Source organism: Morone saxatilis, unplaced genomic scaffold, assembly GCF_004916995.1.
Source record: "Morone saxatilis isolate NCDOM2014 unplaced genomic scaffold, NCSU_SB_2.0 Contig9, whole genome shotgun sequence".
Taxonomy (NCBI): domain Eukaryota; kingdom Metazoa; phylum Chordata; class Actinopteri; family Moronidae; genus Morone; species Morone saxatilis.
The window spans coordinates 14,552,789-14,574,836 of record NW_023340268.1 but is presented as its reverse complement, the minus strand read 5'-3'; the positions used below and the strand labels follow the sequence as shown (position 1 = coordinate 14,574,836).

Sequence of the window (22,048 nt, the reverse complement as noted above, 5' to 3'; positions counted from 1 at the left end):
GAGGCAGCGAGCGGACGGTGGACGGAGCCTCGGAGCTCTGCTGTCCTGTGAGGCTCAGGGATGATGCTCGTGTCCGCTGGTGAGGGAGGGTTCCACAGGGGCTTCAGGGAGGCAGAGGAGCTCGACCGTGATACTTTTCACAAACACACACACAAGAAGAGTCATTTGGATGATCAAACCACAAATAAAGAAAGATTTCATAAGAGCAAGACATTATGCACCAACCTAAGTCTCTTTGACCTATAGGCCTGAGAGTGGGGAACCCTCCAGCAAAGAGCCCACCCAAAGAGGGTCCCATGGGTGCCGTCCCTCCTGATGAGCCCTGAGAAGCACCAACACTGCTGGACACATCTCCAGTGCTGGCCTTGGGCTCTGGGAAACAAAACATTACAGTACATCAGCATGCATTTAGTACAGTCTTCAGTACAGAACCATTATATATCCATCACATATTCATTACAAACGGAATTCATTCATACATAAGATTATTGTTTCACAGTCTTTTATGTGCAAAATGGGCTTTGCAGTTGTGGGAATTTTGTACCTAATTATGAAAGACAACATAATGAAGCTGACAGCAATTCAGGCAGGAAAATGAGTACATTTTGCACCACCCAACTCAAATGATGTCCCTGAGGCCTAACTACACACCTTTTTACCACACAGAGCGGTCTGTTTCAACTGGCCTGGCTCCATACACGTAACAATGCTACTGTAAACTACTGTACTATTTACCCGCCAATGGCAACATGTAAGTTCAGCTGATTTCTCATAAGGTCACATTATTGAGTAGACTCTGATACTCTGATGTATCAGAGTCTTTGTCTTTGTCCCTGTTTATGGTAGTTTCCTATTCTGCCTGCATCCTTATCTGCTATAGGGCATTCCTTCCTGAAGTGTGCACTTGGTATGTGTGTGTATGTGTGTGTCTACGCTCAAATATAGCACAAACAGAAACAACACATCCCCAATGAACTACACGACTAAACACTACCTTCTGCCCTAATGTTTTCCCCACTATTTTTTACCACACTATAGGGCATCTCAACATACAAACACACACCATTTAACCTTGTTCCTCTACGCTCCACAGACAGATACAGTGGATGTGCATTTTCGTAGCATGATAAGGATGTTGCTCTTACTATCGACGGACGGGGCACTGCGGTCGTTGACCTGTGTGACTTTCCTGAGTCTGGCTCCTCTCTGGATGTCGGCCAACAGGGCATTCCTTCCACCTCCTCCTCCACCAGACTGGAGCTTAGGAGGCTCTGATGGACACTGTTACACAGACAAAAAGAAAAGAGCTTTACTGACCAATGTTTTGCCCTATACAGTATGTGTCCTGTCTTATGGGTCCACTTCAGATGCTAACTATTAGATTAGATTAGATAGCCGAAATAGATTAGTTGATTCATTTGTCAAATGACAGAAAATTGTATTTTGATAATCAATTAATAATTTATTGTATTCATCATGAAAAATATGGCGACCATTGGCAGCCACCATTTGCTAATTTCTCTTTTATATTATTATTGTATATTGAATGTCTTTGGCTTTTGGGATGGTGGTCAGACAAAGCCAGATATTTGAAGAATCTGGAACTCTGGGAAATTTAATTAGCATCTTTTACTATTTTGTGACATAATAAGAACAAGTAAACTGCACAGGAGGATCATCATCTGTTCACCATCTGTTCTTTTACTGTACTTCTCATCAGCTCTTATGCTAAACAGACACAAAAAACAAAACAAGAAGGTACAGTGACATCATTCAGAGTTCATGTGAGGAAGACATTAAAAGCGGGAGAAGAAGAAGAGAAACAGGAGGGGAGAAGATGATTTTAGTGAATGTAGCCCACATTGAGAAGCAGTATGACTAACGATTGTAGATGTGTCTCTGCAGTGTGGCCTTGTTTGCTGGCAGTGGCAACTCATTTAACATGAGGACACTGTGTGCCTGCTGTGGAAACTTAACACTCTTATGCTACTGAGAGTCTACTGTCTGCCTTACTCTGTGTTTGTGTGTGTGTGTGTATTACCTCAATCAATAATGCAAACAACCGCCAGGTGATGGTTGATGGTCAGTGAGAAGGACAGGAGTGAGTGTTTACAACTGCATGAGAGAGAGAGAGTCAGACTCACACACAGTCTTACCTGTGGTAGCGCAGCACTGGGCGGTGGGGGTGGTGGGGGAGCCAGGGGAGGTGGAGGGGGAGGAGGGGGCACTGGCATGCTGAGGCCTCAGATACCTGCAGAAACAAACACAGTCTCCATCCTATTCATGCACTGCAGCCACAGACCACCTTCTAGGATTTTTTTCTCTTGTCCTGCATGGCAGAAGCTGCTTCTGTGTTAAGGGGCACACTGGATGACCTCCTATTCTCTTCCCTGAACAGGAAGAGCTTTCACCACCGTACAGCGCAAAACAGGAAGCAGAACTCCATCCTCCCCAAAGAAATCTGACACACACCCTCCACCCCTGTCCTCCTCTTCTTCCCACAATGCCCTGTGGCGGGACTTAGGAGAGGAACAATGGAGCATGTTGTGCGAAAAGTACTGGACTCTATCCTTCAGTCGCTCAGTGACCAAAGGCCTTCGTTGAAGTGAGTGACTGGAAAACACATTGAGGAAACTCCACAGGAAAGTGCTGCAGCGTGCACACACATTGTTCTCTCTTGGTGGTTCTGTCATCAAGACCAGCTGGTTTGGTAATCAAAGTGATAAACACCACGGGCCAAACAGCAGCTTTCCAGGTAGCCTACAGCTCATGTCGAGGATTATTTCACTGCAATTCAGTCTCCACATGTCGTTACCAACTCAGCTAGTAAATGATCCACAGTGACAGTAACTGAGACCTCCACCCAAACTTCCTATCATCATAAATTCTTGACGAGCTGGCCTCAGTGACTGTGAGAGACTGAAAACAGCCCGAGGTCTGTGCACATTCATTCTCTGTGGAATTTGCACATGCTCCTCCTAAGAAATTTAATAAAACACAGAACAGAACCTGTTTTTGTGAAATCTCTATTTATCGGTCCCTCTTGTCTCTATGTGTGTGTGTGTACAGTTCATGCCTCCCATTTGGTCAACTGGCAGACTGTCCTGCGTTGCTATTTCTATCTTTATATCTGTGTCAAGCAGCCTCTGTGACACTGATAGTGAAGTTTTGTAAAGGGGGGCAAAGCTAGACACTGGTTAGCTGAGCTTTAGAAGAACAGGTGGTACACTGAGTGGAAATGCACCTCTCACACCAGTTGTCGTTTTCTTTTGACCTGTAGTACATCTTGTTCTTCCTGAAACAACGACAATCTGATGTCACGCACACAAGCAGCTGGAAGTGGCAGCTGCTGCAGCCTTAACAAGGGGTTTCTACACTTTTTATGTGAAAGACGTGCAAAAAGCCACTGAGGCTGACCTCACTGACTTGAGGATATGACACACAGAATCTCCATTATCAATAGGGAGGATGTAAATATAATGTATACTTTAACTTTAACAGCTCAAGAAACAAACATTTAATCATCTTTTCCTGATTTTATGAGAACTGCTTGTAGGCATGATTTTGAACTTGATATTTTGGATGTCCATTACAGAAGATATCTTCTGTTTGGGGTCTCAGAGATCCAGCTTTAAATCATTGTGAAATATTGCAATGGATTTTTATGTGCTCTCTTTTTACACTGCATGTCCCCTCCCAACTAAATACATTGGATTTTCAGACTGGAGTTTTTTACACAAGTAACATCACTAAGCAAGATAACTAACTCTACCAGTCTATGAATGAGTTTTTGGCAAACAAACAATAACATCATAGCTATTTTTAGTCATGCATATCTAATATAACATATAAAACATGAAATATGTCTTTCTTTTGTGTAATAATAATATGCTAATTTATGTATAATGTGATGTTGCAGTGCGCCTGGAACCCAAACAATGAGGAAGTAAAGCTGACGTTAAAAGTGTGTCTAGTTTTTTGTACACTCTAAATGTTTTTCTGTAACTTTTGTGTGAAACTCACAAAATTAGGTGCTAAATTACCATACTATACTATTTTATTTTGTCCTTTAAAATAGACTAACTACCTATCCACTGAAACAGTAAAACCTTGACATTAAGAGCAAGGTACACCCGATACTTCAGGTCTTTGGATTAACAGTAACAGGGTGATAAATTAAAGGTGTTTAAACAAACACAGCTCATCTGTTGTAATCACTTTTTGTTGGAGCTTATGCCTCCCCCTTATTTTTACAGGTTTCATCACCTGATTTTGTAGAAATAAGAACAACCACCTCTCACATGAGTGTGCAAAGAATAAATATTATCTTACCTTCACGAAATATCCGAAAACCACCTGTTTGGAGGGAAAGCTTCAGTGAGATGGAGCACAGCAAACTGGCCTCATAGTGCGCTCCTCATTGCGGGCCGGTGAGAAAGTTTCCAAGTTATTTTTAGTCAAATGAGGACACCACTTATCTGACGTTTGTGCCCCTGGAAGAGTTTCAAAAAGCCCCAGGAAAGTTCTTTATTTCACTTCATACTTGAGTCCACATAGCAGACGCTGAAAACATGCGATAGTGGTCCCCCCGCACAATGGTGCCTTTATGGCTCTTGCTGTTTATTCCCTTGTGAGCGCACTGCAGGAGGCGAGTGGTGCAAGGCCACACCTTACGGCCCCCACGCTCAACACGGGGACCAATGGGGGGACGCAGAGGCGGGGTGTCATCCACTTGATTCATGCTGAAGTTGACAAGAAACTTTCCCTCACCTTGTGTTACGCCTGTGGGATAAAATATAACGGAATTATGTATGCATGAAGAACTGGACTGAGAGTCTGCACCAGTGACTCTTCTGTAACAACATCTCACTCGATTGTTGTTGTTGTTTTTTTTCAAACTCACTATAATTTTGGTTCTATTTTTGTGGGACATTTCTGCCCTCTTGTGTTGAAAACATGGCATTCCAAGTTCTTTATCCAATAGCCAATAGCCTGTTTCACTTACTGAATCTTAATTAACAAGCTGATGTGAGGTAATTTGGTTATATTAATGCATTAAATCTGAAAATGTCTTTTTTATAGCCATAGAAGATACAATCAGTATGTTACCCCTGTTACGTAAATGTGACATACACACACACCTCAAACCTCAACAACTGAGGAATGCAGTGACACAGGCCTGCTCCTCCCTTTAATTGACAGAAGAATGTAATTTAGGCTTGCATTTGACATATACTGCAGACACTATAGATAAGTGGCACTAATCCCCGTAATTGCTCTTTTCAGACAATGTGATAATCACACACTGTGCCGACTTCTTCTCCTCCTTAAGTGATTATCCGGCAGCAACATGGCTGCCAAGAGGACTGCTGTGACTTCTTTTTACATCTTTTGCACCTTTAGCTTATGTGTTGTTTCGAAGTGCACATTTTCTTTTGTGTTTACGTGACTTTCTGTGACCCATGAACTGTAAAATGTATGTTTTTTAATTTTAGTATGCACTAGTATCTGTCTCAAGAACATTTTTCAAAGGGCGGACATCTCAAAGTTATCCTTGCATTGTCCAGTCATTAGATTGTGATTGAACAGGATAATGAAGCACACACGCACATACACAATCAGTTGTAGCAGTTATCAGATTTATTTCTCATATTTTTGCCTTCATTCAAGTGTTCACGGGTGGTCCAAAAATACAGTAATCCCTGTGAAGCTAGCTACATTAGTGGCTGGAACCGTAGCTACATGGCCACATCTCATTCAGTTGGATATGACAACATTAGCTTCTTACTTCAATGCCAGTAGTAGCTTTGTTTATATCACAAACAGGCTGGATTTCATCCTTCATTCAAATTATTGTATGCATTCTGCTGGCAAGTGTTGTGCATCTGACTAAAGGCTACTCACAAGCATTCCTTAATTTCTTCCACTAGCTGATTGTTTTTGTTTAAACATAATAATGAAATCACTTTACACCTTCATAAACATCCTTCTAACCCTTTAGAATCAACATTTTTTTTGCAAAAGCTTTTCTTAAAAGAAGCATTATACCTATCCTTCATTATTCAACATATATTATTCTTATTACAGAAATAATGTAAACATCTTATGAACAATATTTTCCTGAAGCATATCACACTTTATCTGGAGTATTAACAGAAAATAGAGGAGGATTGTGCCTTGTAGGTAATTGTAGGTAATTTTATGAGTCCAATGGCAACATTAGCGTGACTGAAAAACAGACACTGTGGGACATTAACTATATGTTAGATACTTGATGCATTACTACTGTATCTCTTCTTTAGGGCTTTGATTATAGGGTATGGTTGGCAAAATGGTTCAATAATCACAATGGAGAACAAATATAATCAATTTTCAAGTCCTCATTGTGGCCCTCTGGCACAAGTCCATCAACAAAAATGTCCAAAACCTTCCAATATTTCATGTACCACATAACCTTATTCTTGCAGTACTGGGCTAAAAGTCGAATGCTCCTTCTTCATTATCACCATCATAACCAACATACAGCAGATGGTATGCCTCAAAGGAACGAAGCATCTTCATGTACTCCTTCTCCTTCTCTTCAAGCATCTCTGCAAAGCAGTCTTTGATCACCTCCTCCTCCTCACCGTCACCGTATGTCCTCTCTCCCTGATGCCCCATTCCCTGTCTCTTTCTCCTGCAGGGGAAGGCTCGAGCGCACCCTCCTCTTCTCCTTGAATCGACCTGAGCGTGACACCTTCATGTTCCTGCGACAGGTCTGCTCGTTGAACACCGACTCCAGGTGGGAGTCGTCATAGGTTTCGTCGCTGAGGAGGCTGGAGCTCTTGTTGGACTCTTGCTGGGACAGCTGGGACTGGTTGCCCGTGGTGTTGGGGGCTGCTGCGGCGGGCTCTTTGGGCTTCTCGGCCCGTTGTGCAAAAGGGTTAAAGTCCGGATCAAAGGGTTGGATTGAAGCGGGGTCCTTGGGGGCTCCGCCCTTCTTCTTTGACAGGAATGCCTTCCACCATGGGGTCCTCTCTGTTGTCATCTTTGAGTGGAGGGAATGAGCTGGAACAAGGAACAGATGCCATGAGTAAGCTGTACTCTGGGAGGTCTCCTCTGCATCAGTATTAGTTTGAATGATGTAATTATATCTGTGCGGTCACTTTATCACCTGGTATCATGCTCTGAATTGGCTCCTAATTGACCTATTCTGTAGTAAGACGTAAAATTATTCCTATAAACATACATTGTTCTAATATTCATCATGCTCCTCATCTTCACCCTCACCCTCATAATCATCACAAATCCTATTTTCCTTGTGTGTTTATCTAAATTAGAACGTGCTTTAAATGACCTTTTACTTCAGCTCTGTGACAGCCATTTCACACTGGTGAGACAACTTCTTGCCTGCTAATCCTAGGAATAACCAGTAGTGTAGCCATGATTACTCTTTACTGTAAAACTGGTTTACTGAGTCCTGAGAACTGAAGAGCAACCCACGCCGTGATTCACAGGTGAACAATGCGCAAAAAAAGCTCTCACGGACACTCACCTGCGCTGCAACAGGTGCTGTGAACAACTGAACGACCTAAAGCAAAGTGTAAATGTCACAGTTTTGACAGTGCTGAAATATGAATCCACAGGACAGTGTCAGTGTCTTCTTCTTCAGTGGCGGAGCTCAACTGTGACAGCAGTCCTTTACGGCGTCGCACCAGTGTCCATTTTACGCACGAGCCAGGTGTGCTGCCTCCTCACATCTCCCACCTCCAAAAAGATGAATTTCTCTTCTGTTGCTCTCGTCAAATAACTCTACACTTCTTCCACAACCCTTGCGTAAAGTACAGATGAATTGAGACATTTATAAGGAGCGGCTTACGTTTACTGAACCAGCAGGTTTCCGCCTCCGAAACTCTCACCTAGAAGCACCTGTCCTCACTCCTGATTGGATGAACTCGCGTTGTCCGTCACGTGAGCCCCGCTCAGGTGAAGCCACTGCGATGGTAGGCGGGGCTTGTGGTTGCGTGGCAACATACCCCGTGGGAGCGTGCGCCTCTTCAGTGACTGGTTTAGAAAAATAACCTTTTGTATCGGACAAACCCAACCCAAACCAGGGAGCCAAATTATGTTCAAATGTTTTGGACGCCCAGTAGTTTAGTGTTACTAACATTGTCATGCCAAGGAGTGGAATGGGGCTTTAAGTTGTTTATTCGGAGGAGTTAATGGTATTAATAGGCAACGGGCAAAACAGGTTGTGCTCATGTAGTTAGGCTACATTGTGTGAAGTTATCACAGGAAGGAGGAAGCCGGCAGCGACCTGAAAGGACGTTACTGCACCGGACGGGCAGTTGTTGCTGTTCACATTAAGAGAGAGGGCTGTTTGGCCTGGCGCCAGTTTCACCTGCTGGGGTACTTCCGGCTGCTTCTGTTTGTCCTCCTACTATACTTTCAAGCCCAACTCTGGTGTCAGTTTGTGGTTCAGGTTTTATGTATTAGTTGTATGCCTGTCTGTCTTTCAGAATGACGCATGAGCAGGACACCGCCACAATTATGTTCAGTTTGGTTCAGCACATGTTACATCACCTGAAAACTACTAGGCTATATATAGAGTTACATATCCAATATAGAGACTATAGGCTATAGATTATTAAAAACAATACTCAGTTGTGTCTATGATGAGAAGCAATTAGTAAATGTCTAACAGGTTTTAAATCCTGTTTATAGGAGAGGCTACCACTGTCTAATAAATGATTTGTTAAAAATAATTTACAAATGCTCTTGGGTTGCCAGGTTAGATAAATTACTTTTTACTTTTTGTTTGCCTTTAACAAACTTTAAGTTACAAAAATTTGTAGTCCTTACAGTAATAAGGGGTCATACGTTTCTCACTGGAGAAGCGGTCATATCTATAGTCATATGGTAATAAGTACTTATACAATAATGTACTTTACTTGAGTCAGTAGTATTAAGTAGTCATTTCACGTTTATTCCCTTTACCTCACTTCATCTCAGAGGGAGATATTTTTTACTCCATGATGATTTTTGAGAAATAAGATGCATTGTTATAGATGAACAAGCCAGCAGTATATAGCATACTTAAAAGAGAGTAAAATGCTACTTTCAAATGCATCAATATGAATATTATTATTTACTATTATTATGTAACAATCCCATACTCTAATGTTTAACACTCCCTATGACACTCATATAATAGGATACATGTTTTCTGCACAATTAGCAGTTTTATATATATTTTTTTTTACATTTTTATGATTTTATGATAAAATGTAGCTGATAATATTCAATTTTTTACTTAAATTTGTATTGCATAGTTTTCTTACTGCTAACAAAGTATATTTACACTCTTGTGTTGCTACTTTTACTTAAAGTCCCCCGACAGCTATAAGTATGTTTGTCTTCTTGTTCCTACAATTGGATGTTTGAGCTTCACTGTGCAGTATGATGTATGTGCAGAGTTTGACACTAAAAGGATGTTTTCACATTCATTTGCTGAAAGTAGAAAGTTTCTCTTCAATCACTGAAAATCAGTTTTTAAGAGGCATACAGACATGATTTGTAACATCACAACCCAGGATGGTAAACGCCAGCCAAAGGGGTTTTTCACAAGGTGCAAGTTATTGCTTTAGATGGCTTATAATGTGTATTAGTTACAACTTACAACCGTTAGAAAGGGTGCTTTATTAGAAAGTGTAAGTAATTTTATAGTGTGAGTTCAAATCTGTTTTTAAATAAATTAGTGGTGGTTTGCATCATGAGATTAAACTTATTATGTAGCATAACATACAATACATAAAGATATGATATAACATATAACTTTAATTAACAAATTAAATTTGTCCACACACATTATAAAAACATGACACATACAACACACCAAACTGCAAGATCTCAGTAATACAAACTTCCACATTAGTGTACGGTTAAAATGCATCACAAAAAGGATTATCTTTTCTTATTCTCTTTCTAACTATCTATTGTGTAAAAGCCAAGTTTCAAAGTGTCATTGGATCCTCTAAGGTGAAATCAATATCTCCTAGACGTTACCTAATTCTAAGAAAGCTGATTTTCTTTGTATGCTTTTGGAATGAAAGAAATGGTTTCTGTGGGGCTTGGTGCCAACAGGGAAGGCCCAGTGTGGGCCGAGCAGCAAAACAGAGATAATACAGAAACAGAGATACGAGGGAGGAATCAGGGAATGCCTTTTGTCTCCCTCCTCTAAAGTTTAGAGTGAAAGTTGCTGTGATAACAGGAATTTGTGCCGTGTCTGTCTCTGTCTCTCTCTCCGGCAACTGTCGGTGGCCTGCATACCTGGGGGACTCCCTCACCTCCCATCTTCCATTCCAGTCGAAACTCACTGGCACGCTCCACCACACACAGAAGGCTATGCTTCATTGTACTTTATCCTACCTGCGCACACATACAGGTAAGCATAAATGCAATGGACACTCAAATGCATACATATTTCCACACATAAATACATGTTGTAGGTGATGCAGATGACAGTACAGTCATTTTATGTAGTGATCATTTTCACTATCTTATAATCTGTTGATTTCTTCTCTGATCACAAGATTTATTGGTTTGTAAAATATCTGAAAAAAGTGAAAATTGTTCACAAAATGATATAGAGTTTAGTCCAGCCAGGAATATAAAACCTACATAGCCCCTAAAATTCTGTATGGTGATCTCTTGTATCATGTACAAACAAGTTATTACAAGTCATTATCTTGTGCCCATGTGCAAGATGTAAGCTCAAGATAAAAACATTTTATCTTATCGGACTATAGGGGCGATGTGAAAATCCAGAGATATCCTACTCACCCACAGCATCCTTATTATGTTGCTTAACAACATCACAACAATCACAGGATATTTTCTTATTATGTCTCCTCTCAGTTTTGCTCTGCCTCTCCAACTCATATCTCCAAATCTGCTTTCCCCTCTATTAAACACAGGTAGTCTCACTGAAAGTCGATCATTAACTTATACAGATAAAGAAAACATCCATGCTGACTTTTCGATAGACCTGCACTACAAACATCACTCTCTCCGCCCTGAGACCATATGTCTCATTGAACATGTTCCAGTTTTGGATTTGGATTTCCTCAGGGTGAAATTTGAGTATTTGCCCATTGAGACCGAGAGGTATGTGGGGAATGTGTGTAGAAAACTAAGTGATGTTGTAGAGGCAAACAGTAACTAGGGATGGCATAAGGTGCAGTAATACCCTCCACCTGTATCTGTTTCTGTCTCGGAAATAGTTGACTTACTTTCATTACAACCTGTGTGAATCAACATTTTTTTCTCCCTAACAACCACACACTGTTGTGAGGGAGAACCAGCCATACACAAGGATGGAGAGTTTACTTTCGGTGGCTTTGAAATACAGATGATCTGCTTTGAAACTGCTACTTTTTGACTGTCAATGTAAAAACATTTTATGTCATCCAATTTATGGCAGATACATTAAGTCAAACTTTTCTTTTTATTTATTGTTTGTAACTTGAATGCAATTATTATCAGCATGCAGTTTGTGTCAGTAATCATTTTTCAAATCTCAAAAAAACCTGATCATGATATTTATAATTATAGCTGCTATTTGCAAGGTCATAGGTTGTGACATATTAGCATTGAGAGACAAAGTGACTCATTCAGCCATGCATAAATACTTACGTTGATTCAGATGCACACTACGTACGCCGGTCTATGCTCGTGTTTTTGTGTATGATGACGATAATTTGCTTGCATCACGCACGTGCCATGTGCGTACTAGTCCTGTAAGTCATTGTGAAGTGTTAAACCTGAAAATCTCTTTTTGTCATTGTGCAGTATTGAACAACAGGTTAAACCAAGGTGTGCTAAGCATGGGAAAGAGACAGGAAGGCAGCCAGTTGAACTGGTAGAGTCAGCTAACAAAAACCTCTCGAAGGAAGTAAGTTGCTACTGTATCTAAGGATAGCAACGACACATGAGAACAGACCTGGTTTCCTTCTTAGACGAACCCTTCTTGGCATTTTAACCACATGTAAACAAATGTATACGCTCCAGCTCACAACAAGGGTGGTGTGGGTCAAATTGTAGCAGGAATTGTGCAAACTAAACAAATAAACAATTGTCTCTCTTGCGGAGCATTTGGGTGGAGCAGGCCGAGTTCTGTTCACATGAATGGAATGAGTTTCGATGTATTGCATTGTGTGCTTGATTTGAGGATTGCATTGTTTAGCCGGTTTCCTTCTTCTGGAGTTAATAAAGTATGAGTAAAGCAGCTGAAATGCACCTGTGATTAGCACCGCAGACGCTAAAGGAATGCAGTAAGGAATCCAACAGTTACTGTCTATTTTCTTTGTGTTTTCTGTGTCTTTCTCTCAAGCACTATTCTTAACAAACAGACAAACAGAAGAACATATGTAAACATGCAGCTATGCACACATATTTAGTTGACTTAACTGTACTTTCTATAAACCTTGAGCTTTAACCACACCACTACATGCATGATGTTAAGCTGCCTTATTCCAACTGTAACTTCAAACCAAAATTCCTAAACCTAAACTAGCCTGTTTGCCCTTCATCATGGAGAATTGTCATTATTGTTATCTTTCTGTTTTACTGGTGACAACATTTCCTTGTAACGCCAGAAATAAAAAACACAATCACAAAGACCTGCATCAAGGCCTTCCTTACTTACTTATTTTAACCACTGAAAACACACACATTTTGCCAACAATCCCATTAAGCAGGTTTAAAGGACGAGTGTTTGAAGGATTTGGTGGCATCTAAGTTGCAGATTGTAACTAACTGAACACTGCTGGCTTCTGTATTTGATAACCTGGGAATGAGAATGGGCTATGAAGTGTGTAGGAGAAACTACACACACAAAAAGGCCCTAAAGCCAGTGTTTGGTTTGTCTTTTCTGGGGTACTGTAGAAACATGGCGGTTCAACATGGCGGACTCCATGGAAGGCGACCCGCAGCATCTGTAGATATAAAAGGCTCATTCTAAGGTAACAGAAACACAACAATTCATTTAATCAGGTGATAATACACGAATGAAAACATACCTATCATATTCCATTTCTGCCAATAGATCCTCTAAATGTTACACACTGGACTTTTAAAATTAGATAAAACATTTTTTTCCAAATGTGACAGATGGTATATTTTGTTCCACGACATAACTTAAGCTATAAAATGTAACTATATTACAAGTTAAAGAAAGTAAAACCAAAGATTTAATTTTAAAACTAGATAATTCCAGCACATTAAGAGCATTGTACAAAGTGTGTCATGAAGAGCTTCCCTTACTTCCCTTCTTGTGCGTCTGCAGGTTTTATGCACTGTTGCATTACCTTTTACTCACTTAAGTTCACAGAGTTGCAGGGTCAGAGCAAGTTTAAAGTTTGATTGACCTACGAACACTTTTTTAAAGTTTTTTTTTTTTTAGTTAATGACCAAAGTTTTATCACAGAGGACAACCTGAATGTAAGTTCTCTACACTTTTTAAAAGATTTGAACATAATAGCAGCCTGAGGAAGCAGCAGAATTACTGTCAGAAAAGTTCTCTCATCAAACTGCTTCTTACTACAAAACAGCTATCTCTGTTATTTGACCACCAGATGGAGCCAAATTATATTCTTGATGATGTATTTGTTATATTTCAGGGTATAATATTGTCTCATCATAGGCTTGTTTGCTAGGCATCTTTGGTGATATTCAGTAAAATTAATAGGTTATATTTGTTGCCAGAGCTGCCACTGGCACTGAACTACTTTTCGGGTGAGGTATATATATATATCTCAATTTTTATGTGTCTAAAAAAAATTGATTGGCATCAGCTGCAAAGTGTTAAAAACCATTTTAGAGATAAATGATGATAAAGGATTTATACAAAAATGTTACTAAACATCCTTTTCAAAAGATTGATTGTCATCTTTAATTCCCTTCTTATTAAACTGATACAATTCCAAGCAGTTGTCTGTTTCTGCGACCTACTGGTGTAAACCTGCTACTGCAAAGCCTGGCACAACATCATCATCCTTGGATGTGTGTGTGTGTGTGTGTGTATTAATCTTATACTTCAATTACTTAAATGACTGCAATAAAGGATCACCTTTAAAACACTTCTCTATAAACATATTTATTAAATAATAATTTAATGTGTGGCAATTTGCATTGTCAATGTGTGGATGTGTGGTTTGTATTCTATTTGAAAAAACAAAATATATACTAAAAATAAATCAAATAATAACAATATATATTTTTTTTTGAAGCACTTACTAACACTTCAAATATAGGATAAAAAAGACATGTTTTTTCCCCATATTACTTTACCTCCTTTTGGAGCAACAAGTGGATATGCTTTTCAAAGACCTGATTCTTCTGTTTCTGCTGTTTGTAGAAGTTCTTATTATAAATTATTCTTAAATCATTCCACCAGGACACTTCTAATTTCTGGAAAGGACAAAGCTGAGGTAGTTTGTGTGTGCCAGTGCTGGAGACAATGGACAATAGTCTGCAGTGTAATCAGATAGAGGGATTGGCAGTAGGGAGTTGTTATCAACGGCAGTTTTCACCTCCTCATAGATAAATGTCCCTATATGTGCATGCAGTGCCAGCAGAATACTGTGAAATAGTAGGTGAATAACGTTCATTTCAATGACAAAAAAAGCTGCCGTATCGTTCATATGCACAATTATATGCCACTTGATAAACAGGGAAAACAGTGGAAAAAATATAAAACAGCAAAACCCTATATTATTGATAGGGTAGCAATGGAATTAGGCCTACACAAAACATGAGCAGAAAAATGAGTAATTTACTAAACTGCATCAATTAAGGTGCAGCTACAAGACTTGAGTGTACTTTGGTACATAGTCCCATAATCGCTGTAGCTATAAGCCAGCTGTCCAGAGGGGGGCGCTACTGGGACAAACTGAACGCCAAGTTGCGCCTCATGTAGCAGAAGAAGACGGTAGCTGCAGCGCAACCTGAAACAAGGAAACAGAAGAAGACATCCTTAGTGTCATGTAATCATAATATGACCAAGGTTATCCCGAAGATACTGCAGGGAATATGAACATCCTTTGACATAAACAGAGTGCCATCTTATCTCGGTAAGAAAAAGAGACCAGCAGCTCGATGTTGTCTGTCAGTCTGATGATGTGTCAAATAACATACCGGCATTGATAGTCAGCGGTAGCCAGTGAGCCAGCAGCAGCACGACGGAGGAGGTTACACCAAACCTCGTTTAGAACAATCACAAATATACACCTAGTCGTTTATATCAGGCGCGTTATGTAGTTTTAGTTGCTCTCCTCACCCTCGTCCATTAAAGACAGCCACGGTGGGCGGCAGAGAGCGGTCTTGAGGCTCTTACCTGACATGAATGTTAAGCATTGCGCTAGCTGTGTCTGGATTATTCCCTGAGCGGTTTCAGCTGAACCACATTGTTGAAGGGGGGGGGCTGTTGAATCTACAGCCGCTGTACGACGGATTGATTCACTCAAAAGACACCTGAAAGAAAAAGGTGGGGGTGTGTGAAGTGTCAGTTTTGTGTTAGTGGCGGTTGTCGACCTTGGCAGCTCACACTGTTGTCTCTTATCAACCCAGGTCGCGATGAGCGTCCCCTGCTTCTTGTTCTCCGCTGCCCGAAGCTTCCCGCGACCCACCGCCGGTCTGCTCTGCTGCCGGCTGCCGGGCCCCAGCTCCGAGACAAGGTGAGTTTCATCAGGAATGTACCGGCTCTGTTTTCTCTGCTCTGCTGCTCAGCTGACTGACTGAACTGTAATTTCACATTGTACAGAGAAATGCTTAGTTGTCCATTCAATTCTACTGGCCAGGTTTTAAAGTGTGTTTTAACTCAAAGGGCCACTTTTTCACACAAATCTCCCACAGCACTACATAGCCACACAGATCAGATTTTATGTGTGTAGATTTTTCTGTATCACCCTTTGAAAGGTTTGTCACCACTCACATTCAGTAGTTTTTCAAATGTATTTTTTAAACTTTTATAACAAAATCTGTTATACTAAGTTAATTTCGGTGAACTGTCCCTTTAAGTTGTTTGTTGCTTCTGGGCGGTGAGGGCAATGTCCACTTGATGTGTTTTGAATGTTGTTGTCACATAAGGCTGCGGTGTAGCTCGACACACACTGCGTGAGAGAAAAGTTGACATGAAAGGCAAATGACAACAACTATCTCCTTTTATTAGAAGAAATATGTCCTCCAAAAGGCAAATGGACCATCTAGAGAGAACGGCGAGCAACTCCAGACAAAATGTAAGAGGATATTTTGTAATTGAATACATTCTTCTTGACTCTTTAACAGTATTGTTTCCTCACTGTCCATTCATACGATTATTAACCACCTTAATCTGCTCTCTTCTCTCTCTCTGTGTGTGTGTGTGTGTACTTGACTGGCTGGCTTACACAGGCTGTGTATCCAGCTGAGGTATGTGGCATCATAAATGAGTCTGAGACAGTGAAACGTTTGAGGATAGCTGTCCATCCAGACTTCAGCTTCAAAGCAGGACAGTGGTGAGTAGATTCTCATGTTACCTTTTCACCTACTCATTTTTGTCTGAGGTTAAGGGACGCAGTCACACTGTGTTGTGCATTGCACCAGTGAGAGAGGTTACTCTGGCTTAGGTGCATGCTTTTACGACAACTAACTGTGCCTTGTATATTGCCAAGCATTAAAATAACATCGGAGGAATGCACCACTCAAATTAGAAGTGGCACAAAAGAATACAAGATGTTGTTTGCAGTCACAAAATAAGGGCTGACAATGCAGTTTGACTAAATTTATAGTTGGAAAAAGGCAACCGTGCAGTTACATAACCTATGAAGACAGGGACGCAGTCTGGTAGTGGAAGGTTTTCATTACCATCCTCTCTATTAGAAATGCTAACATACATTATTTTACAGTGTTTTCATGTAAGATGTTGAGCTGTGGGAACAATAGTATTACAGTGGTAAGTCTTGCTTATGCTGTGTTCACGTCATATTGTTGAGACTGCAATCAGGAGCTGTCGATGCGCTCATATCACCCTTCGTAGTCGTCGTTGAGTCAGAGATGTCAGGGATTTCCGAGGCTTACAACATCTCCCCTACTCCCACATTTATGTGACAACAGATCTGACAAAGCTGCTGCAAAGCCACCATAGCTGGCATGTTCTGCCATCATTACATGAATGCAACATTAGCCTTTTTAAACTTGTCTCAGAAGTTACTACAGTAACACTTTCTTGTTAGAAAATAAGCAGAACGCCAAAATACAATATATCTGTGTTACTACCTGACTGCTTTGTGAAACATCCCTCTGGAGTCTTTACACAGTGCCTCTACTGCTCATAGTAACCACAAGGTGGTGGCATCGTGTTGATTTATCCAAGCATTGGTCCGATGGTTTTTTTTATTCTCACAAAACTTTTGCAGTAAACAAGAGTTTAAAATCCTTCATCACAGTGGACATGTGAGCCAGATCAAGATTCCTGTTGTTTTGAAGGAGGGATCAAAACTCATGACTCATTTAGAGCTTTTTTTTTAACCAAATAAGGATAAACAACAATTTAAATTTCAAATATTTTGGCACTGAATAAGCTCCAGTTTGCTCATCGGTTTGTTTATGAAGCTGCTTTCTGCACTGGGTTGCAGTCATGCTGCAAGCTTTAACTTGAAAGGTGCTTGAGACACAGTGGCTTGTTTTATTCATATATTTTTTACTGGTGCATGGAAATGTGTGATCTTTCAAGCTAACTTCCAGACACACTCTAATAATCATAACAGCAAGTTAAATACTTCTTCGATGAAGGCAGAGTCTGTCAGTCAGTGCTGCCAATGTTAATTAGTGTACCCTGCTCATGGCGTATATGCACATGAGCCCATACTGTAGGTGGGCGGTGGTGAGATATAAAACCGGCAGCCAGTTGCCCTGCAGCGCTTGATAATGAATGTAAATAGATGGAAATCCTTGAGTTTCAATGTTTCTGAGAAAAAAAGGACTGTTTAGTTGTTCATCTCCAGGTGGGAGAGGAGGAGGAGAAGGAGGAGGAGGGTGGAACATATGTGTGCGTCTTCACAGCAGATCCATATTTATGATGCCTCTGAGGGCTGTGGAGTCAGTGTCTCTCTCTCTAGTGTAACAGTGGGTCATTGTGTTGGTGGAACATAAGCCCAACTGTTAAGCATTGCTGTTTTCCTTTGGGGGGGTACTCTGCTCTTGTTTGCTGATGGACAGATGCGCCCGTGTTGGGTGTAAGACTGGGACGCTACACTTTGTTACTAGCAGGCAACTTTCCATCTGGTTTGGTTTTTGTTCTCCTTGGTTTCTGGAACCGGCTGTCCCCTTCGCTGGGGTCAAAGGGCACCATGCTACCTTCATTCACACTTTGCCCCTCAGTTCAAGTTCAGTTTTTACTCTTGAATGAACTATTCTTTAGATCTGAAACGTCAGCTGTATTCACAATCAGAATAACTTTCAGGGCAGTTATGTTAAAAACACATCAGTGGTCAGACTTGGTCTTGTTAGAGTGAAGAATAGGAACAGATTTTCAACCACTGGGAATAGATATTTTTTTATAACTTTTTACCTTTAGCTTCTGCAATGCTGTAAACAAAATGTCAGTCTTGAGTTCATCCACCTATGTAATAAATTATTTGACTAATTTGATTAATTAAATGTGTGTTGTGGTTGTGTGTGCAGGGTGGATTTCTTCATCCCCAGTGTGGAGAAGGTGGGAGGTTTCTCCATGTGCTCCAGCCCGGGTTTGCTGCAGAGGGAGGGCATCGTTGAACTCGCCGTCAAATACGCCAAACACCCCCCGGCACACTGGATCCACACCGCGGTGAGCGTGGCAGTTACTGAAAACATGCAGATTGCTGCAGAGGAGTCTGAATAGTCAAGAAATGTAGATTCTGGTCCGCATGGCTGTCTAATGGTTTGGAAGATTGCATTGGGAGGGAGAGAGAGAGAGAGAGAGAGAGAGAGACACAGTGAGAGCGCAAGAAAAGCAATCAGGTGGAGCAAAAGCATCAGGGTGTTGAGAAATGGTGTTAGGAAATGAAGACCACCACATAATCACACCACTGGTTATTCTAGAAAGTGAAGCGTGAAAAGGAAAAATGGCAAGTCGGATATTATTTTCAGAATTTGTTTTATTTTTCTTTTCTTTTTTCCAAGCTGCAGAAGCAGTGGGCACTTGCTTATACTAAAAAGTTACATTTAAAGTTTGATACACTCCCATTTAAACATTTAGTTCATTTAACCCATTAGATAATTAATGTGTAATTGGGAGTTTAAGGGTTTAGTTAAAAATGAGTTGAAAAGTAGGATAAGACAAGCGAAGTAGACTTGTGATAGACAAGCCTAAAACTCGAGAGGCTGGTTTTTAATTGTGTGTCGAACAAGACATTCTGTGCCAACACAGGGTAAATAAAGGCTGGGTATACATAAATAAAGGCATAATACAAATATAAATATATAAATATATATATATATAGAGAGAGAGAGAGAAAGAGCTGAAGAGAGGTTGGTTCAGTCTTTGCTCTCAAAAAATATGATGTCCTTGGTGCACAACATTTTATTTTGTCTACGAGGACGTGCTCCAGAAAGGTAGCTTTTTATTTTTCTTACTTCGCTTTGTTTGTAGCTTCTGTGTTTGATGATGGGCCTTAATAAAATAGCTTTGAGCTACTACGCCATGTGTAAACAGGTATCAGAAAAGCGCCGTGATGTGTTTTGAGTGTTCGGAGACTTACAGCTCTCTGCTCTGGGATCGTTTGATGATCTGTTTGTTTGATATTGCGCTCTGACTCCTCTCTGCGAGCAGGAATAGTGTAAGGATCATAATAGCAGATTAAGAGCGCGAGCGTTTTTGTGTGTACGTGTGCTCACATGTGTACAAAAGCAGGTGGAGGCATATTTACTTCTCTTTATGACTTCAAAAGACCTTCTCTGTGCAACTTTTTGCTTTCACCCATACCATAGCCAAGGTTTGTTGTGTGTCTGCATGCTGATCTAGAAGTTGTTGTTTTTTTTAACTTTTTCCTTAAGCTTCCATGTATTTTTCTTGGAATTTATTTCATATTTCAAAATGTGCATTTCAGCAGCTTAGCAGAGAAATGTTGGGAGCCCAGGTCTCTACTTAGTTACCCAGCCCAGCAGTCTGTTGTTGTCTCCTTGTACCATCTCATGTGTGTCTTTTTTAATTTCTCTTTATTTTCATCACTCTCTCTTCCCTCAGTGTACAGTCGGCTCCAGGGTGGCCATGCGCGTAGGTGGAGACTTCTTCTTCGACCCGTCGCCGTCTGACCCCTCCGTGGACCTGCTGCTGGTAGCCGGCGGCGTAGGGATCAACCCCTTGTACTCCATCCTGTTGCACACCACAGATCTGCTGCATCTGAACCAGGCTTCTGGCGGGCGGGACTACAACATCGGCTCCGCCCACCTCTGCTACAGCGCCAAGAACACCCAGGAACTGCTCTTTAAGGTGTGTTCTTGTATTTGACTGGTGCAGTGGTTTTGGAAACTTGCTGAATATCTCTGCCAGATGTACAACAGTGTCCACGTGTATGTCTGCAGTATGGTGCTAGGTGTGTTGCAGTATGTAAGGAGAAACTCTGTTACAGCAAGTATTATTACCTTCTGCCTTCCCAGAGCTCCATCATCGAAGCATGTCGGGAGTTCCCTGACAAGTTCACGTGTGACTTCCACGTCACGCAACAGAGCGCAGATGTCGACCCGCACCTCCTTCCGTTTCTCAAGCGTAAGTAACACCCATCCGCTTTTCTTTGTTGAGCAGGAATGATCTAGTGACTGTCACATTCTACCATAGTCAGTCTTTGTTGATTTATCTCTCTCATCATGTAGAACAGGCACTATCAAAGCTCCACATGGGAGAGGTGCCTCAGCACTGAGTCTTGATTAATTGAATCACTTCCCTTGTGTCTCCCCAGGTGGGAGAATCACAGAGGAGGAGTTGCGGGCTCACGTGGACCCGCAGAGGACTTTGTGTTTCCTGTGCGGACCCCCACCCATGATTGAAGCAATTTCAAAAACCCTCATGGACTTCGGCCTCACAAAAGACAGAATCCTCTACGAGAAATGGTGGTAGAACCTCTTAGAAGTCCTGGAAACCTACAGGGTTGTATTCCTTGTGCTCTTTTTTTTTTTTTTTGCAGTCTTCAGGGGGGAGGATGTACGGGGTGCGGTGAGAATAGAAAGCAACTGTAATATTCCAGTGATATGGATAATATGAGAGCTCAAATGCTTGAGGAAGTACGCCCTCCGATCCCTGCTGCTGCAACCTGTGCCTGATCTGTGATAGACCGCTGGGACCACCCACCCTTCAGCTAGCAGCTGACTCACAAAGACAATAGAAGACGAACAAAGAAATTCTTACAATCTTAAAAGAACGACTGAGCAGACTGTAAAATCTCAACTTTGGCAAGACACCGTTCAGATCACTGCCTAGCTGAATATTGTAACAAATCAGCAACTCCAGTGTCCCCTTTATGTGTACAATGGACACATTGTGACACAGGTGTTACATCTTCAGTGTTTTACACCAAAATTCCACCTGAATGTTTACGCACTAATTTATCATGCAAGCCATGTCTTCAAGCAATAATTTTATATTTTTGGAAATGCACTCATTTTCTCCCTTGCAAAGAGTTAAACGAAAAGCTCAATACCACACTTGTACAGTACGTGTTGAGTAAATATGAAGCTACAGCCAGTAGCTGCTTAACTATGCTTAGCATAAAGACTGGAAACAGCTAGCCTGGCTCTATACAAAGGTAACAAAATCCACCTAAACCACCAACTTTTTAAAGCTTCAGTATCTCTTTGTTTCACCCCATATTTTAAAAAAAAAAAAAAAAAGTGGAAACAACACATGATTTATGGGGAAGTTTATCGTGCCACGGACTATTTCTTGTAAATGGTCAGTGACTTCGTGGAAACCTGGTTTGGCACCGAGTCACCCCTGTAAATGGGCAAATTGTTGTTTTTTTAGCACGCGGGTGGCGGTATTGTTTTGTTACAGCGATGA

General features: G+C 41.0%; 3 protein-coding genes across 5 annotated transcripts in view; 1 reads left to right on the top strand and 2 right to left on the bottom strand.

Annotated features, from left to right (window-relative positions):
* Positions 1 to 4,748, bottom strand: part of LOC118342888 (WAS/WASL-interacting protein family member 3-like) — a gene marked incomplete in the record, with an annotated part of 7,959 nt that extends 3,211 nt beyond the window's left edge. Inside the window, 5 exon segments of the mRNA XM_035681569.1 lie at positions 1 to 133; positions 226 to 372; positions 1,146 to 1,281; positions 2,157 to 2,251; positions 4,333 to 4,748. Coding sequence (XP_035537462.1) covers positions 1 to 133; positions 226 to 372; positions 1,146 to 1,281; positions 2,157 to 2,234 — 494 coding nt within the window.
* Positions 4,749 to 5,642: 894 nt separating this feature from the next.
* On the bottom strand, positions 5,643 to 8,029 carry LOC118342917 (proline-rich protein 15-like protein). Its single transcript, XM_035681612.1, has 2 exons — positions 7,535 to 8,029; positions 5,643 to 7,047 (listed from the first exon to the last, which is right to left on the bottom strand). The coding sequence occupies exon 2, from the start codon at positions 7,025 to 7,027 to the stop codon at positions 6,629 to 6,631; it is 399 nt and encodes a 132-aa protein (XP_035537505.1). The 5' UTR covers positions 7,028 to 7,047; positions 7,535 to 8,029; the 3' UTR covers positions 5,643 to 6,628.
* A 6,934-nt stretch (positions 8,030 to 14,963) lies between these two features.
* Positions 14,964 to 21,841, top strand: oxnad1 (oxidoreductase NAD-binding domain containing 1). 3 transcript variants are annotated; one of them, XM_035681587.1, is made up of 8 exons: positions 14,964 to 15,110; positions 15,607 to 15,713; positions 16,211 to 16,274; positions 16,429 to 16,532; positions 18,700 to 18,841; positions 20,240 to 20,485; positions 20,653 to 20,761; positions 20,952 to 21,841. In XM_035681587.1, exons 2-8 carry the CDS (start codon positions 15,613 to 15,615, stop codon positions 21,107 to 21,109), a joined length of 924 nt encoding a protein of 307 aa, XP_035537480.1. In that variant the 5' UTR covers positions 14,964 to 15,110; positions 15,607 to 15,612; the 3' UTR covers positions 21,110 to 21,841. The 3 variants fall into 3 exon arrangements, with proteins under 3 accessions (XP_035537480.1, XP_035537478.1, XP_035537479.1); XM_035681585.1 differs by having other exon boundaries at positions 16,208 to 16,274; XM_035681586.1 differs by lacking the exon at positions 14,964 to 15,110 and adding an exon at positions 15,131 to 15,523 and having other exon boundaries at positions 16,208 to 16,274.
* Positions 21,842 to 22,048: the final 207 nt, after the last annotated feature.